The following is a 19933-nucleotide window of genomic DNA, read 5'->3' as shown; positions in this document are numbered from 1 at the left end:
CTTCCACTGCATCTTTCAAGAAACATGTCAAAAGTGAATATTAACAGCATCAATTGTACTCATTCTCTGTCTATAGATTTGATACTTATTTTACACTGTTGTTTCGATTTATTTTATGCTTGTCTGTTGAATTGTTACCTCGCTCTCTGGCCCTTCTGAAACTATACTGGCGGGCCGACACCCCAGACCCTTACCTTAATTGTTCCCCCCCTTTTGTTTGACAGTGTGTGGACTTAACTACATCATTTGTACCATTGTGTTTGGTTTTATTCATGCTTTCTCCACATCTGTACAGCGCTCTGATACCCTTAAGGGTCTTGTTCGCACTTTATAAAACTTTTCAAATAAAATTAAATGAATAAATAAAAGGTGAGGACTAACTTAGGCATTTCCTTGGCAATTCTCATCGTTTATGTGAAGGAACCATTGAGGTCCATGCTCCACTATAAAGTCCATTCTTTATAGGGAAATGGACCACCTCAATGTTTTGGGATTTTCTCCTCTCCTCTGCATGAGCCACCTGAGATCCCTGTAGTCACTATGAACCTGGAAGTGAGTATCAAACAGCTTCTACAGTGACCAAACCACAGCAAAGAATTCTTTCTCCATGGCGCTCCAATGCTGTTCTCCAGGGAGTAGTCAACTGTTTATAAAGGCAATGGGTTGATCATCTTTCAACCATGATAACACTGCCTCAATATTATGGCCTACTTCATAGAATCCAGCTATCACAGGGGACCTACAATAGTGGCATACCCTTAACAAACATCCTGTAGTAAGTATCCTGTTAGACTTTGGAAAGCTCTGACCAGAGTCCGAATTTTATGAGGCTAGCAAGCCCTGATTGTGTGGATTATAGGTTGGAGAGGCTGCACATGTCCCTCTTAACTAGGGTTACCAGGTACACACACACCCCTGACCCATCTGGCTCTTGCTGGACTTGATAGTCAGTCTCACCAGGTCCAGGGCCTGAAGCACTTCCCTGAGGTTGGGTCAGATGTTCCTGAGGTGGGGCGAAAGACAGCAATATCATCCAGCACTAAAGGTCTGCAGCCAAGGCAGTACACTGTTGACTAACCTCTTGAAGATGATGGGGCCATTCCTCAACCCGAAGTGTATTGATTTAAATTGGAAATGGCTCTCAGCAGTTTTAATTGCTGATCTCGCCTTTGTTCCCTCAGTTCGGGCAATTTGCCCGTTTCTGGAGGTCAAATCAAATGTACTTAGATACTTGGCAGCCCCTAACCAACCAATGAGCTTATCAGCTAAGGGAAAGAGGTGTCCAGCAGTCTTGGTTACTGCACTCACTAATCCTCACTAATCTGAAAATTATTTCTGGGCTACACCTTTTTTGGTTGGTCTTTGGTACAAGCACCACAAGGCTGTACCTGGGAGTAGAAGAGGAATCAACCACCCCAGGGACAACATTTTGGAAACATTTTTCTGGACGTTGACCTTTCCTTTGTCTGGCAACCTGTATATCATATTTATAACAAACAAGCCGTCATCAGTGTGAATGTCATGAACACACCACTGGGTCAGTCCAGGTGTCAATGAAAACAGTCCAGCAAAATGACCTAACAATTGACGACAGCCTCTCTGCTGCTGTCCTGTCAATGTAAGGTAGAGTACTTCTCTGTCTACTGAACTATCCTTAGAATTGTGGGATAAGAGGCCGGGGAGATGTCCAGTTTTCTCCTCCTGTCCTCGATCTTTGACCATCAGCACAATCATGTGTTCTCGGTCAATGTGGGCTTCAAATAGTTGGAATAAGTCAATTCAACTATAAAATATAAGGAGGAATGTACCCTGTTGTAGAGGATCAAATCCCCTGATGGAATTAATATCATTAAGGGCCCATTCAAGGGTCGCAACAATTCCATGTACACATTTAGTTAACTTATCAGGGACGTCAATAGGCAAGTAGTGTTGGGTAAAGCTTTCACTAGCATAAAGGCGAGGAATTTCATGCTTTTCTAAGAAGTGTCCTGACTTTGACCAATGCTGATGTAACTTGGGTTCAACATTTTCTGACAATTTTTGCAGCAAACGTCCAACCCAGCATGGATGAGGTATATTGCTGCATGGAGTTTGTGACCCACAGCCAACACTCAGTCATGTTCCATCTACTATTTCAGCTGCAGGAAGTTCTTGGACTTCTGACAATGGGTAGAGGAAAAAGAGTTTGACACTGCAAAAGAATGATAGATAATCTACTACTGTTCATTAGACTTTTGGCCCAAAAGGTATCAGAAATGTTCCTTATGCAGTGTGAGGGTCCTTTTTTGCTAATTTCTTCTCTAGCTTTGAAATTTAGGGAGTAGGCATCGTTTAAGAAAGTTGAGAAGTCAGGCACTTTATTCCAGAAGACAACCCACTTAAACCAGCATTGGCGTTTTTAAGTTTTGACCTCGGGTGTAAGTAATTTTAAATAAATATACATCGATTGTTCAACTTATGATTTACTGGAAGGTATCCTCCAAACCACTTAAATTCATCACATAGCTTATCAGAAAGGCACTAGTCTTCTATTGATAATTCAACACAGTCAGCAATGCACTCTTGCGCAAATCACTGACTCTACACTGGTACAAACAATCAATGAAAAATAATTGTATTGTCACAAAATTACCTGTGTCATTTGAATTGTATTTTGTAATTTGAATTAATATGATTTGTATCACTTTATAGAGTAATCCATCAATTAAGCATTTCTTTTATGTTTATGAAAAAAAGTGCACTTACCTTGTATAAAACTGTGTAATGGAGACAATGGTCATGTGACCAAGACCACGGACGTGGTCGAAACGCGTCGTCCTCTTCTGCCTTTTGAAAATAAACTGCTACACTGATCGAGCGGGCTCGTGTGGATTCTTTTCCGACTGGGATCGACATTGTGTGAATATATATATATATATATATATATATATATATATATATATACATACATATATATATCTTACCTACTGGCGGTCGCCAGTAGGTAGTTATAGTTAGGACTTTATTTCTATTCAAAAAGTGTTTTTTCTTTTGCCAATATCTTTGCCGCTGGTTGACAAATCTTTGCAAAATTTTAAAAACGAATGGGGTGCTCCAGTCAGCTCCTGTCTGAAACGTTTCAGGGTGATTCGTCAAGAGGGGGCTGAGAAAAAAGGGGGTCCCAAAACACGTTTTACCCATGTTAATTTCCATAGGAACTTTAGACTAAGCTACAGCCCGAACTTCTGAACGGAATTACACCAAATTTGGCAAAAAGGTAGGCCTTGGTTCAGAAAGCACCCTTTTTATAAATGGTGTAAATCCGTTCAGTAGTTACTGAGAAATTAGAAAACGAAAAGTTTCAATATCTGAGCACCGAGGAGGAGCCGCTCCTCCTCCTGAGTACGAGCTGACTTCTGATTGGCTGCCAACACTCCAAACAAGGAAGTGTTGGCAGCCATCTTTTGACTCAGTAACTGAGTCACAAGAAAACAGTGAAAAAAACATTAAAAATCAAGAAAAGAGGGCTGGGTAGAAACACTCTCACCCCCTAGGCCTACTGAGGGGTCCCCAAAAAAAGCATTAATTTTTTTAAATGGCAGAATTTGCGCTGTGTGTGCGAATCCTGCAGAGAACATGTTTAAAAAAACGAAGCACAGGCCCCCGTGCTTCGTCATTGTTAAGTCCCTGGGTGGGCCAGGTCCCGGGGCAATCCCAAATTATATAGCTGGGGCCCGCAGAGCCCCCAACAGCCCTGGGGACTGCCACCTCCCCGGGGCTTCATTGATGATTTGTGGGGGCACGCAGACCCCCCGCAGCCCTGGAGACCACCACCGCCCCAGAGCACTCATTTTTTTAAATAAAAATGTGTGTGGGCTCCCCGGAGCCAGAAGTGGCCACCCTCCCCTCTAATTACAACATTTAAAAAAAACCTGAAAGGCCGGCCTCGGGGGATGGGGTCTCTGGGGCCAGAATTGGCCTGAGAAATTGCACCCCCCCACACGCCCCAGGGGCCACCACCTCCATGGGGCTTTGCCAATTAAACGTGGGGGCCAGAAGCCCCCCACAGCCCTGGGGACCGCCACCTCCCCGGGGCTCAGTTTTTTTTTTATAAACGTGAGTGGGGGGCTTGAGCCCACCACACGCACCAGGGACCACCACCTTCCCAGAGCACTAAATATTCAAATTCGGGGATCAATTACGGCCCCCAGCCCCGGGGACCATCACCTCCCTGGGGCTTTGGAAATGAAGGGAGGGGGGCCGTGAAGCCCCCCACCTGGAGCCCTTGATGGCCCTGGGGACCGCCACCCTCCTGCAATGTCCCGGGTGCCCATCCCTGGGACATTGCTGTTGGCTATGGCAGGGCGGGAGCTTTGATTGATTGAAGCAAGAGCAGGTAAACCTGTCTGTAGCTACCCTTGTGCAACAGCAATGCCGGCTCCTGCAGGAGGCAGGGTGCCGGCAGGACCGTGGGGGCATTGGGGCAGCCCCATGGTCCCCAACGGAGAGGCCAGGCCCCGGGAGATGGGGTACCCAGGGCCAGAAGTGGCCCCCCTCCAAATAAAATGTTTAAAAAGTCTGGCAATGCCCAGGAAGATGGGGACCCCGGGCCGAAATTGGCCTCGGGAGGGAGGCCAGGCAGCACCCTTCCCGATTTATATAAAAACACATTTTTTAAAAAGGGGTCAGGCCCATGCGAAAATGTAAAAGATGGGGGGCCACACAGCCCTCCTTGTATTTGTTTTTTTTAAAAGCCAGCATGGTCACGCCCCCGTTCTCCACCACTCTGCAAACGCACCCCCTGGCGCGTTGTTAGTTGGGGAATTAATTCCCCTTGGATACTGAGGGTCCCTGGGGACCAACTAGCCCACCAGGTACCTCCAGTATGTGCCATAGAGCTGCATTGCAGAGAGGTGATCCGAGGCCATGCCCCTTTTCACACCACTCTGCAAATGCGCCTCTTGGTGCACTGATGATGGGGCGATAAGGTCCTCTTGTCTCCTGAGGACCTCAGGACACAAGTGGACTTCATCCACCACAGCGATTAGTTGGTGACCAATCTGCACTCTGATGACTCTTCCAGGTCCAAGAGGCTTGGGTGCAACATTTGAGCAGCGAGTGGTGGTCTTCTTGGCTGCACCATCGAGGTGGCTACCAACCAGCTAGTGTGGGCAAAATCATTGTTTGTGGCCCTTGTGCTGGAACAGGGAGTCAGCAAACTGACTCCTGGAGTTCACCTTTGTGGGCTAGGGCTCTGAAGCAACATTTCTAAAAATCAGGGGCCACAGACATAGTCCTTTCTTTGCTAGCCCAAGAAACAGCAGGGACAGTCCTCTCTTGAAAGGTCCAGGGGCCAACAGGTCAGTGCTTTTTTGGTCTTTTCTACAGTCCAGATGTGATCTGAGGTTTGGAGTGTCAAGGGTACTATATGTATGCCCATAAAGTACCCTGAAGGGGTGATGTGGATACTAGCCAATGGGGTGACAGGATCCTTCCCACCCTATGATTGCTTCTGGCTAAGAGTGGCATCTAGCAATCCCAGAGTGCACTATTCTGCCTACTCGCAAGATGTCTGAACCCTTCCTTTGTCGTGAGGTGCTTAGTAGCCTACTCCAGAGGTGTGCCTACCTGTGGGCTACACAGTCACAGAAGAACAATCGGCCAACTGTTTTACTCTTTCTGTTCCTTCCAGCCAGCCCCATTGAGTGTGGTTGCGATTTGTCTGCTAAAGGTGGCTACTCCTTTGAAGCTTGCCTTTTGGGCCAGCACCCTGTGTGGCTTCCTGCGAGGGGAAGGTAACACCTCCCTCTATGACAAACCTCTATTGTCCTGGGAAAAAGAGTGGCAATTTTATAAAAGTTGCTGTTCCTTAAAACTTACATTAGATTTGACTTGGGCATCAAGTCCGGTTTAATGCCATGATTAATTTGATACCTTGAAGTGCCTATTGTGTTTATCCTATTGAGAAGTTAGCACAGCTGATATTTCAGTGTGTAATTCTGTACTAACCAATGGGGCCACCGGGCTGCCCAAAGTAAAAACAACATTTTAGGGTTTTTGCTGATAGGGCATATAAGACTATATGTACTACTTACTAATACACAGTTGCCTGCCTTATGATTCAATATGCCTTCCTTAGGGAAGACTTACATGTATTGTTAAGGGATGGGGAGGTTTTGCCATAGGTTTAAATGGCACAGTTGAACTGGCAGTTTAAAACTGCCCTCTCAGTCCACAGTGGCAGGCTGGGAGCCATGTTGTGCTTTATCACACTCAGTGTGGCACTTTCAGTAGTGCAGCCCAGGGTGAGCATATAACTTACAGGCCCTGGGTAGCCTTTGGGACCAAATACTAGGGGCTTATTAGTAAGTTACCTTGTGCCAATTGGGGGTAGCCAATTCAACATACATTTTGTAAAATATTAGAACTGGCACTGAAGTCTGGTTAGCAGGCCTCAGTGCACTCTCATAGTCGAAAATTCATCAGCATCAGTCCACACCTTTAGGGGTGATCATGCAAAAAGAGGCATTTACTTACAGCTTCTTTGCTGGCTGGGCATGGGTAGTTGAAGGCTCAGCTTCTACATTTTCCTCTTATACAGTATCTCCTGCACAATTAATTTATAGGCCTTATAATTAGCAATGCATATGTCTGTCTATACATTTTGAACTTGTGATATAGGTTATTGTTTTATATTTACATAGCATTTCAACATATACAATGTTATTATATCTCTTATCTTCAAAGATTGTTCAGTAACAATGCCTATTCCTTAATGCCCGTCTGTATTCCTTCCCTAGCCTAATACCTGCTAACACCTAAATTAATTGAAACCACACACATATTTTGAAGATCTGTTTGTCATTTGTTGCATGTCTATATATTTATATGTAACTGTCTACTTTTCAAATGAATTAATTACTACTTGAAACCTAAGCATTTATTGCATTTATTTAACATATTTAATGTTAACATGGAGTGATGAAGCCTATTGAGCAGTTTACTTATAACAATGTTAACATCACAGCACAGCACGTAATATCAGAGTGTTTACCAGGTTCGATGTCCCCTTCGGCCCCAAGTCCACCAGCAATTCTCCTCAGGCTAGCAGAATGTATTATGATGCTTGCTTAACTTTCTAAGGACTTCAGTTTCGTGTGAGGTGCAGGGTCGCCACCAGTAAGTGGTATGTGTGTCTCTTCTGTGCTTGACTAGCAAATCCCACACTCCTGTCTTCAGGTGACTGAAATGTTTTTTTGTGCTCTGTGCGTGGAAACATAGAGATCGCATTCACTTTATAGGTGACGTTCTGCCATACATGGGCCATCACCTTTCCACTGGTCTTCATTATGAGGTCACTCATGAGTCCTGGACCCTCCTTTATGACCTCGGTCATCAGAACCTGCAGCTCTCTCTCAAACAATTAGAGTTTCTTCACCTTGCCAGATGCCATCTAAGTGATATAAACAACTAAATGTAGGTGAATGCCACATATGCCACCTAGATTATTCTTACTGAGATGGATTGAATTCCACACATTTTAAACAGATTCATGCAGCAAAATGGTTTCTACGCAGAGCTCTCCTATTATCATTCAGCACAGTTGCTAAGAACAGGATGTTTATACAGGAAGTCATGTGTTTGACACTTAAAAGTGATGTTTTTAGTTTCCCTGTGCTTATTTCGTTCATGCACAATAATTCTGTGTGCAGTGAATTCGTCTGTGATGTTTTCAGATGAAACAATGCATGCACAAACCAATTTCTCGCATAATCTCTGGGTGCTATTTTACTACACCCGGTATTACTACTGTGTTTTTCAGGTGCTAAATCTGGGTGTGGTAAATACAATACAGCAGGACCCTGAAAAAATGCAACACACAGAAAATGACCACCAGGTATCAGATTTACCACACCCCGATTACTACCCTTTACCACCTCACCCAGAATGAATCAACGGGATCCTGGTTAAAACCATAAGAAGCCGGTTCACCCCCTTATGGTTAGTACACCTTACCGTGTGTACTCACATTTCACGAGGCCTTTTGTGCTTAAACTATTTCTGGTCCTGAAGAAAGCCTGCTAAATTATTTGACCAAGGCGAAACATGTAGACCATTGCCAGGACATCTACAATCAATTCTGTCTTAAAAATATCCGTTCTCAGTTTTTAACATTGTCCCAGGAACCCAGTATTAAAATATATTGCACCAGGTTTGGAGGGGGATCCTTGAGATAATTTTAACTTACCGTTGATGCAGTTATATTATATTCCATTTCAGGGCCCATCCTCATTGTTGTTCTGTATTCATTTTAACCATCAACAAATATTGAAATGGTTATGCCAGTTATTTGTCAGTATTTCAACTACATGAGAATGGCACAACGGTTGATTATACAGTATTAATACTTTGCTCTCCTTTCTTCCAGCTTGGGCCTAAAGGGTTGGATTATGATAATATAACCTTCTCTGGAATGCAGTTTAGGCATACATTAATCATTAGAGTTTCTGATAAAGGAGAACCATCACTGACAAGTGAGTGATATTTTATCATCCTACACTATGCGTATTCACTTGATTTTACATACCTACTATGCCACCTTGTTCATACTTGATCTCTCAGTGACTGTTGATCTGGTGTCTCATTTCATCTTGCTCAATCATCTTTGCAGTAAGGGCATTTGCCTCCATGCAGTGTTGTTTCTATCAGGTAGGGCCTAATATCTCCACTTACACCCCTATCAGTCTATCCCCTGAAGCGCCATCATTACATCTCACCATATTGAGTGTGTAAATGCTGTTTTAGTGGAAATTGTTGACTTAATGGTTTTGAGATTGTTTCCTATTCAGATAATTCTCGAAACATAGTCGCCATCTTTAACAATCTGTTGGAGTCTAAGTTTCGTTAATGCATGAAAGACATTGCTACCTGCATGTCCTCTAACTGTCTAAAACTAAACAGAATAGCACTGTCTATGTTATTCTCCAAGGAACAGGTGATATTGCTGTGCTTATTGTTTGTTGTTCTAATATAGAGGAAATCTTTTTTTACATAAAATTAAGACTGCAGCTGCTTTCCTAAGGATGTTTATTTTATGCTAAATGAAATTAAAACCGCATTTGTAACTTTTAGGAAATTCTTTGAAGTTTATTGATTACTATTTTGTGAAAATATGTTCATGACGATCTAAGATACCTTTTACCAGAGGAACTAATTTGCTGCTTGATCCCGACATTTTAATTATTGATTTGTCGTATTCTGTGGATTTATTTTTCATTATTTAAAACATGTATTTTTAACTTTTATTTCTATAGAATAATTTCTTACCCTTCAGAGTCTGGCAGAATTCTGGACATAATCCTTGACAGGGACCTCACTACATCCTCCAAAGTGAAATATACACTTGCTGCTTCTTTTGCTGCTGTTAAAACTCTAAGCAGAGGTTCAGGCCTTAGTCATGTCTCGTCTAGAAAGCAGCTGTATGCCTTATCCTCAAACATCTTGCCCACTCATCCATTTCTAAACTTCTTACAGACCTCCACTAGCTCTTGATACAGAAACAATCATCACTTAACACTCCCAGCTTTGCCCACAATGCCTTTTACAATACAGGACCCACTTAGTTCAATAAGAATTAATTATAATCATCGTCTTTTTCTCTCTAGAGTTCCTTGTGTAGTCCCACCAAACCTGGTGTCTGCCTATTCGATTTTCCAGAAACTAAAAATTGGAATAAATTGGGTTGCTGGTTGACAGGGGTGTTAACCCTGCTCAAGCAATAGCCACTAATCCCTGTCCGGATGAACCACAAAAAGTCAGTAAATTAACTTGTGCTTAAGCCTTGGTAGCTTGGCAAAAAAGCAGTCTGACTTAACTTAGAGGCTATGTGTAAAGTATTTATGCAGCACACAAACACAAATAAAGTGAAATTACAACACAAGAAAAATACAACACATTAATTTAGGAAAAAAGATTATTTATAAAATGATTTGATATGAATTATTTGACACCAATATGACAAAAATCCTATCAGTAGAACCAAAGTTATGAATAATAAAGTTTAAGGTAATAATTAGAACCTAAAAAATAAAGCGTCAACTGCAGACATTTACTCGTGTGGGACTGGGTCAAAGTCAATGGAGTGTGAGTCCGACACAAAACTTAGAAGAAATTTATACAAAAGCCTCTGAGAAAGTAGAAGTTCAGTGGGGCAAGGGAGCAGGCAGTGTCCGGGAAGGAGGCATCATTGTCAAAGAGCCACTGGAAGGAGTCACGGTGAAGATTTCTACATTCCGGATACCTCTTTGGCAAATGACTTTTGAACAGATTTGCTGCTGTGGAGAAGAACATAACGGGAGCTGCCACGAGGTCAGGATGACCAGCGAGGCGTGTCGCAGCTGTGCCTAAGGGAAGCCCTTCTGTACCCGTCTACACTTAACCCATGCTCAGCACCAGCCACGCTGCCTAGTTTTCTCCTGGGTGGGACCAGCCGTTAGTGTACTCATCTGGGAAGATCCACTTACTAAACCAAAGAATTCCTTGTCCAGGTGTGTGCAATTGTTTAATCTTCCCTTTTCCTCCAGTATGCTCTTCTTGTTCGGCTAAGCTGCCTGGAAGAGACTTTCCTAAGATACATATGCCACCTAAATGTACTTTAAAATCTGCTAACACTCTTATAGTTCAGGCAGCATTGATTAATGCATGTTCCCTCCATAAGAACACTTTACATTTCTTTAATCTTTTAAGGGATGATTATCTTGACGTCCTCTTTCTCACTGAAGCATGAATGAATAATAGCTCTGCACCTGATATCACATTAGCTATTCCAGAGGGCTAAACCATTTTGCACTGAGATAAAGTTGGTAAAAGAGGCAAGGGTGTTGCCATGATTGTTAGGCAAATCCTCAAGTGCCTCTCCTTTGAAATCTCTGAACTCCTGGGGGCAGTAGTTTTTGGCCTCTGCCTCTCCCCTTCAGAGAGCAAATCAGTGGAGTGAGTTTTAATTTACTGGCCTCCAGTAGCTGACCAGAATTTTCATCCTCCTTATATGACTGTTTATCTAAACATCTTTTAAAATACTTCTCGATTCTGGGTGATTTGAGTCTCCACCTTGTCAAGGTGGATGATCAATATGCAGGCCCCCTCCTTGATAATTTGTCCCCCTGGAATCTGAAACAGTTTGTCAATTTACCCGACCTGTCATTGCAAACAGCAGTGTCCCGGGGGTGGGCACCCCGGGACACTGCAGGAGCCGGCCCTGGGGGGTGTTGGTCCCCAGGGCCATCAATAGAATGTTGCGGATTTCCTATGGAAAATAGGTCCTAACTATAACTATCTATTGGCAACCGCCAGTCATTGCAAACTGCTTTGCTTCATTGAAGCGAGAGCAGGGAAACCTGCTCTCGCTTCAATGAAGCAAAGCTGATTGCTTTTCCACATGGGGAGCAGCATGTTAGCTGCTCCCCATGTTGAAAAGCAATGCCGGCAGAAAAGATCGGGATCGGGCCGGAGGCCACGCCCCCTCCTTACACCACTCAGCAAACGCGCCCCCCTGGCGCGTTTGCAGAGGGGGAACTAATTCCCCTTGAATACTGGGGGTCCCTGGGGGCCAACTAGCCTACCAGGAACCTCCAGTATGCACCAGGGGGCTGCGTTGCAGAGAGGTGTAATGAGGCCACACCTCTTTTTACACCTCTCTGCAACGCAGCTCCGTGGCGCTTACTGGAGGTACCTGGTGGCCTAGTTGGCCACTAGGGGACCTCAGGATTCAAGGGGACTTAATCCCCCAACTTAAAATGCGCCACGGGTGCGTTTGAACAGTGGTGAAGGTAGGGGGTAGGGCCTGAGGTGATACTGTGCAAACACGCCCTGTGGCGCATTTTAAGTTGGGGAATTCATTCCTCTTCAATTGAGAGGTCATCTAGGGGTCAACTAGCCCACCAGGTACCTCCAGTAAGCACCACGGAGCTGCGTTGCAGAGTGTTGTAAAAAGGGGCGTGGCCTCTGAACACCGCTCTGCAACGCAGCTCCCTGACGCATACTGGAGGTACCTGGTGGGCTAGTTGGCCCCCAGGGTACCGCAGGATTGAAGAGGAATTAATTCCCCAACTTAAAACGCGCCACAGGGCGTGTTTGCACACGTCACCTCAGGCCCCGCCCCCTTCCTTTACAATTGTACAAATATTCCTCTAAAATCAGCCGAACTACGAATTCCGATTTACTCACCCGTTATCAGGAGAGAACCCAGAGCTGCATCTTTTAGCCCAGCACTGACCCTGAAAAATAATTCTAAGCGTACTTACCAGTAACTTGTATTTCCTTCCATAGGAATCCATTGTGTGGTTTTCACCAGAAAATGTTCAAAGTGTCCATTTTCGAAATGTACAAATATTCCTCTAAAATCAGCCGAACTACGAATTCCGATTTACTCACCTGTTATCAGGAGAGAGCCCAGGGCTGCATCTTTTAGCCCAGCACTGACCCTGAAAAGTAATTCTAAGCATACTTACCAGTAACTTGTATTTCCTTCCATAGGAATCCATTGTGTGGTTTTCACCAGAAAATTTTTAAAAGTGTCCATTTTTGAAACGTAGAAATATTCCTCAAAAATCAGCCGAACTACGAATTCCGATTTACTCACCTGTTATCAGGAGAGAACCCAGGGCTGCATCTTTTAGCCCAGCACTGACCCTGAAAAGTAATTCTAAGCGTACTTACCAGTAACTTGTATTTCTTTCCATAGGAATCCATTGTGTGGTTTTCACCAGAAAATTTTCTGTGTCCATTTTTGAAACGTAGAAATATTCCTCTAAAATCAGCCGAACTACGAATTCCGATTTACTCACCTGTAATCAGAAGAGGACCCAGTGCTGCATCTTTTAGCCCAGCACAGACCCTGAAAATTAATTCTAAGCGTACTTACCAGTAACTTGTATTTCCTTCCATAGGAATCCATTGTGTGGTTTTCACCAGAAAATTTTCAGTGTCCATTTTTGAAACGTACAAATATTCCTCTAAAATCAGCCGAACAACGAATTCCGATTTACTCACCTGTTATCAGGAGAGAACCCAGGGCTGAATCTTTTAGCCCAGCACTGACCCGGAAGAGTAATTCTAAGCGTACTTACCAGCAACTTGTATTTCCTTCCATAGGAATCCATTGTGTGGTTTTCACCAGAAAAGTTTCTAAGTGTCTATTTTCACAAACTAAAAATATTCCTAAAAAATAGTCTGTATGACTTAAACACATTCTTTCAACTGTTTACAGGAGGTTGGCCAGTGCTGGATCCAGGATCCACCACTGAATAAGAAAAAGTAATGATAACACTACTTACCTGCTAAGTGAATTTTCTGCCATAGGATAACATTGGTGATTCTATGTGAAAACATTTCTAAGTGTCAACTTTTAAAATACAATAATATTCCTTAAAAATAACTACTGTAACCAAAGCGCTTTTACTCAACTGTTTACAGGAGATGTCCAAGGACTGTGGTTAGAAAAGTAATCCATAAAGTAACTAATTGCATTTCACTAGAAATTCACATTGAGCTCAATGTTGCTTTGTGTTTGAAATTGTGTTGCCCATTGCAACAACTGTAACTACTGTACTTAAAAGTCTGTTGCCTATTTGCCAAGCATTTAAACTAAAGTAATTCATTCTCAGAAAGTATATTTTGTATTGTAATGTATAATGTAATTATAATGTAATTAAAAAAATATATCTAAAAATAAATAGTTTAAAAAATATAGTAAATATAGTAAATGTGTATCAAAAAAATCAGTATAACAATTAATACATTCAAAATTGTCACTTACAAAACCTTTGAAATTCACTGAAAAAACCATAGGTTTCAGGCCTGATATAGTTAGGAATTAGCATTTAAAAAACCTTTGAAATTCACTGAAAAAACCATAGGTTTCAGGGGCGTTATAGTTAGGAATTGGCATTTAAAAAACCTTAGAAATTCACTGAAAAAACCATAGGTTTCAGGGGCGTTATAGTTAGCTGGACATTTCCCTCGTACAAAACCCTAGAAATTCCCCTGTTATAGTTTGTTCAGCTAACTATAACTCGCGCCCCCGCAATGCACTGCTGATGACGTCACATATTACATCACTCATGACATGGTCAGTGACATCACTGATGACATCACTGGTGACATCTGAAATGACATCACTGATGACATCACGGATGACGTCATCCAGTGAGTGTGTGTTTCTGTAAATTTTAAATATGTTTAATATATATATAGGGAAAAACCTATGTAAGAATGAGTGGGTGTATAAGTGTGTGAATGGATGATTTAGTAGGTGCATGACTGACTCTATAAGTGAGTCATTAAACGTATCTTACTCCAGACTAGTGACTAAACTGTGTGAATGTCTGTATCTGTCTGTCTGTTGGTGTATAAGCGGCTGCATGGTTTTGTGAATAGCTATATGAGAGTTTCTATGGGTTATTGATTGGTTGTCTGAGTATCTGTTTGGGTGCCTGATTGTTTGTGTGGGTGGGGTGTGTGTGACTCTGTGCATACATGTGTGAGTGGGTGATTCTATGGGTGCATGGTTTTAAGAGTGCATCTGTGATGGAGTGTATGGTTGGGTGAGTGTATGTATGGGTGTGTTAGTGATTGAATGTATATCTCAGTGGTACATGTGTGAGTAACTACATATGTGAAAGGCAGTATATATGTGTGTAAGAGTATATAAGTGGGTATATGTGAGAGTGTGTGATTGTTAGAGTGGCTGTATGGATGAGTGTGTGCTTGTATCAGTGATTGTATAAGAGCGTAGGAATATGGTACTATTTTTATGAGTAAGTGAACTTGTGTGTGTATAACTGCATAGGTGAGTAAATGGGAGTGTGATTAATTATTTGCATGACTGACTAGGTGTGAGAGTACCTCTATGGATGATTGGTGGTGTGTGAGTGTCTATGTAGGTGTATAAATGCATATGATAGTCCTGTACTGAGTGACTGTAAGTATGAGTGACTGTAAAGGTGAGTGAGTGGATGTGTGTGTAGATATAAGAGTCAGTGAGTGGGTATGTAGTTATTGGTATTGGAGTATCTATGGTTTTGAGAATGGACGTCTGAAATTTTGATTGAGTATATCAAAGGGTGTGAGAAGATGCACTAATTTATCACATGGATGACGTCATCAGTGATGTCATCAGTGATGTCATTTCAGATGTCATCAGTGATGTCATCAGTGATGTCACTGACCATTTCATGAGTGATGTAATATGTGACGTCATCAGCAGTGCATTGCGGGGGCGCGAGTTATAGTTAGCTGAACTAACTATAACGGGGGAATTTCTAGGGTTTTTGCACGAGGGAAATGTCCAGCTAACTATAACGCCCCAGAAACCTATGTTTTTTTCAGTGAATATATGTATATATATATATATATATATATTTATATATATATAACTACACTCACCACTTCTAAAATAACACCAAAGACAACTAAAGCTGAACTTGAAGAGCTCTGCCCTCCAGCCATAAAAGAAGATATAAATAGCATAGTACAAGAACCAATCACTGGATTGGTAAAGCTATGACTCAATTAGCTCCTCTTAAGTAGGTTAATTTGTTTTATAGGATATCTTCAGCTTGCTTATACAAAGAAAACCTTAAAGCACTTAAACGTGAATCCAAGGGCCTAGAGAGGGCGTGACACAAGAATATCAATGTAGGATGTAAGTGTAATTATGTGGAGAAATATCAAAAAAGGAAACAAAAGCTGCATTTTATGCTTATAGAATGAACACAGCAAATAACAGAGTGAAAGAGGTTTTTAAAACTAACAAATAACTTTCTAACCCTAGCTGCTGCAGACCCCTGGCTACATGAATGTTCATAATTATGTGAATAATTAACTCAGTATTTTCCAGTTAGATCAAAATAATATGTTACTCTCTTAATCAGTACCAAGTCATCTTCAATCAGTTACCTGATTGCAAATCCCATGTGACATCAGAACACCCAAAGGCTTCGCTGACAGAATTTGACACAGTTTCAGTAAAGGAGGTGGAACATGTAACGTTAAGAGTAACATCTGGCTCTCTACTGGATCCCTGTCATGTTAAAATATTTCATCTAGCTATGGAGTCAATAGCCTCTCTGCTAACAGAGATACATATTTCAAGATGGCAGAAGACTGGACAATATTTGGCCAATCTATTTATGTCCAAAGTGGCAGAAATGCTGATGAATAACAAACTTTCAGAGTTCAAAAGTGAGTGTTTCTCAACTCTTCTGCCCCTAATACCTAACAAGAGAGATTTCTGATTACTTTTCTAGATTCTATTCAGGATGTCCATGCAGGTAAACTGATGTGGGTTGGTAATTTAATTATTAGATAGCAGATAGGTATGGATAGGCACCCACATGGCAGATACACCACTGTCGGTGCAGCCCACTCTACGCTTAAGTTGCACTCTGAAGTGGGGTTAATCGATATATGGAGGAGTATGATTTTGTTGGAGATGGAGTGTCCCTACAGCTCACATAGGCATCACACGTTTTACAGAATTGATTTGATTTAGGGTAGTAGTGAATTGCTGTTCTTGGCTGATAAGGCTGATTACCTACCCAGATCATGACCCTGTGTGCTGGGATGGAAATCTGGGGCACATGCATAGGAATTATATATGGTTAAAGTCATCATTGCTAAAAAAAACAAAAGGCTGAATGAATAGGATTTTAGTGTGGGATAGGCGAGTAATTTAAGCTGAATAAGGTGGATGGGTTCTGTCAGGCAGTGTTATGGTATGACTTTAAGATGGTCCTTAGGGGAAAGTGGCTTGCATAGCAGGTCAACTGGAAGTCTACTTTGGTGCATCACTGTGGAGATACTCTGGGTTGATCTAGTGGAGGCTGAGAAGAAATATCGAGAGAGGGGTTCTGTTAGGATACTTAAAGATTTGAGAACTCTGAGAGGACTGATCAACTTGTTGTCATAGAGCATAAAAGGCCTCTTTTGTGACTCAAATAGCACTTTTATGAAAATGCAAATACAATTATCAAAACCTTGGTGTTGAGGCTTAGAACAGCATGGGAGAAAGCCAAGCGAAATTATCAACATGAGAGGCGAGGAAAAGAGAGGCATTGGGTGGTTGTACAGAGGTGAACCATTCAAAACTAGCGATCTTAGGTTTTTTTCTGGATATTAATTTGCATAAACTAGGTCACAGTGAAAGAGACTGCCTGGAACAGGAAATTACACCAGATAAGTTTGAAAGATCCATTAAAGGCCTCTCAGCGTACAAAGCACTGGGCCTAGATTGGCTGACAAACAGGTTCTACAAGAAATATCTTTTGAAGTTAGCTACCAAATGGCCAAATTATACAATGCATTTGGGATTCTACATTAATCACAGAGTTTATGCTGGAAGCTGATAAAGCATTATAGAAACCAAGAGACTCATGTACCATTTATAGGCCAATATCATTGTTAAATACTGATTCAGAAATGTATACTACAGTATTAGTATCACAATTGGAGTCACTGATTCATTATTTGATTGACCCAGATTAATTGTGATTCATAAAAAATAGGCAAACCTTCAATAGCATTAGCACAGCATTGCAGTTCATTGACAGTAAACATGAAGAAAGTCTTGCTGGTGATGCTCATTTTTGCGACAGATAAAGCCTTTGACCGAATCAACTAGACCTTTTTTTAAAATACTTCTCAGATAGGATGGGAGTCACACTGGTCATGCAGGCATTGATTTGTTTAAGCTACAGAGAACTTGGGACAAGAACTATAACCAATGTATAACAAATGGGGTCCCTATGGCTAGGCAGAAGCACAAGACAGTGATGCCCTTTGTTACCAATTGTTTTGTCCATCTCTATTGAGCCCTAGGTACAAACAATTAGTCAGACAAGGGAGATTGAAAACTTCACCTTTTGGCGGCCTCAACATAAAATTAATTTATTTGTGAATCATATTCTGCTAACATTGGTCAAACTGAAAGAATCCATCACACTGGTACTGACCATGTTGAGGAACTATTTGTCCAAATTAGATTTTAAGCAAACTTTGATAACTCTGAGATACTGGGTGGGTCTGAGGGCCCTAGCCTGTGTGAAAGGCTAGAGGGACTGTTTCCTTTTGGGAGTGTTAGGAGTATATCATATCTTAGGTGGTTAATATCACAGTGCTGTTACAGGGGCTATAAAGGGCCAGTTACACTCCACCATGAGAGATTTAACTAGATGATGCCCACTAAACGATGGGTTCTTTCAAAATAATAAAGATTAATGTGTTACCATGACTGGCATATTTTTCAGGTGTTACCGGATCTAATTTCCAAAACAAAATTATGCAATTTTGCGGCAGGATTGTGAGAATTTTACTTGGGGAAGTTAGAAATGGCCATCCATATGTGGCTCAAAAGCTTCTACAAAGTCATAGATTGAGAGTTGGACTGTGTGTTCTGAAGGTGGAGAATGTTAAAATTTTGAGGCATTATGAAAAAGATTTGTAGTTCAAAGAATTTGCTAGCCTAAAGTATCTTATGGTTACAACCATAAATATTATACCCCATGCACAGTACCTCCTTTCAAATTCTATTTCCCATATACGATATCACTAGGAGGGACCTCTTGAACATCTATCCCACACTGATGTAATTCCCAATGCCGCTGAGGTGGCCATTTATGTCTGTTTGGAGTGCTGCCCTGAATAGACAGATGATTCTCAAGGAATGGCAGAACCCTTGGTTGACTATACCTATGGCCTGTAGGAGTATCAAAAATGCTCTACATCCATGCAATGCACATGCCTAGCCCTCTCACTATCCTGGGTGGACAGCTGCTCAATTGAGGACATTCATGACCCTTATCCTCTATTGATAATTTAATTTCCTTGCTCCTACTCAGCAAATCCAATTACTATGACAACTATACTTCGGTGCCTCCAGCACAATTTGGACCACTCTAGCAGGGTACAGCAGGGTTCTTTAAGTGGGCGAGGGGCTTGGAGTTCTGGTAAAACTATCTAGAAACATTTTACAGTGTCAATTATTTTAATCATTGGTGTCCCCCTTCCTAATCTATTATGTCCTCAGATAAATTGGGCAACATGAACTGAAGGATTCATGATGCAAACATAACCTTAATCAGAATAAGTGATTGCTGGTATACACCATGATGAGCAATGAAAATTAAAATAATATAAAATAGTTTTAAAAAAGTCCATCAACCATGTGTGTGCAGCTGCTACCTCCAGAATCTAACTGTTTTACGCAGCGTGTCTCATGGAAAGCTGATCACTCCTGCTATGCCCAATGTCCTACATTCTCCTACTTGTTATATATCTCTTGTTCCTATGTGCATTAAATACCCTTTTGAGACACCAGACTTAATGTACTCCAAACCCTACCAATTTTGCCCTCTTAAGAGTCTCAGTGCCAACTATTTTTATGATTTTGTGCATGCTCAACTCAGCTGTGCTTCATTCCCATTTCTGTGAGCTCTGCTGATTACAGATGTTTTAGTTGAGTCTGTATCCACTGTATAAAATTCCAGACCCCAAATCAATGTATTACATCTCCATCGGTCCCACAGGCATTGTGGAGCTGCTTGATAACACACTGCTCTCAAATTTGCCTTCCCAAACCTCTCAGCCTAGGTACAACATATATTCTATTTTCATGCATGAAGGACAGTGTCCTCTATTATCGAACATAGTCTCAGGTTTTAATGCAATTGGTCCATGTGCTGATAACAAGCTTGACTCTGCATAGATATTTGACTGTATGTTCAAAGAGGAAATGTTAAACCACACATGTTGCTTTGATATACATCAAAGGGACAAGGTAGACATGCACCTTGATGAGAGGTAAGTTGATGGTTTCCGGCAAATGTTGGGAAGCCTAGTCAGTTACCTTTCTGAAATTAGCTAAATATATTGATTTTCTAGTGGGAAACCCATGAAC

The 19933-nt window shown here is 41.8% G+C and overlaps 1 protein-coding gene across 1 annotated transcript in view; it reads left to right on the top strand.

The window, feature by feature from the left end:
* Positions 1 to 19933, top strand: part of LOC146855233 (cadherin-related family member 3-like) — a 628588-nt gene that overhangs the window by 368449 nt on the left and 240206 nt on the right. Inside the window, exon 15 of the mRNA XM_085651100.1 lies at positions 8408 to 8513. Coding sequence (XP_085507226.1) covers positions 8408 to 8513 — 106 coding nt within the window. The remainder of the gene's footprint in view (positions 1 to 8407; positions 8514 to 19933) is intronic.

The sequence above is a fragment of the Triturus cristatus genome, chromosome 4_1, assembly GCF_964204655.1.
Source record: "Triturus cristatus chromosome 4_1, aTriCri1.1, whole genome shotgun sequence".
Lineage (NCBI taxonomy): Eukaryota > Metazoa > Chordata > Amphibia > Caudata > Salamandridae > Triturus > Triturus cristatus.
Note: the sequence above shows the minus strand (reverse complement) of the source record. Positions and strands in the feature narration are given on the sequence as shown.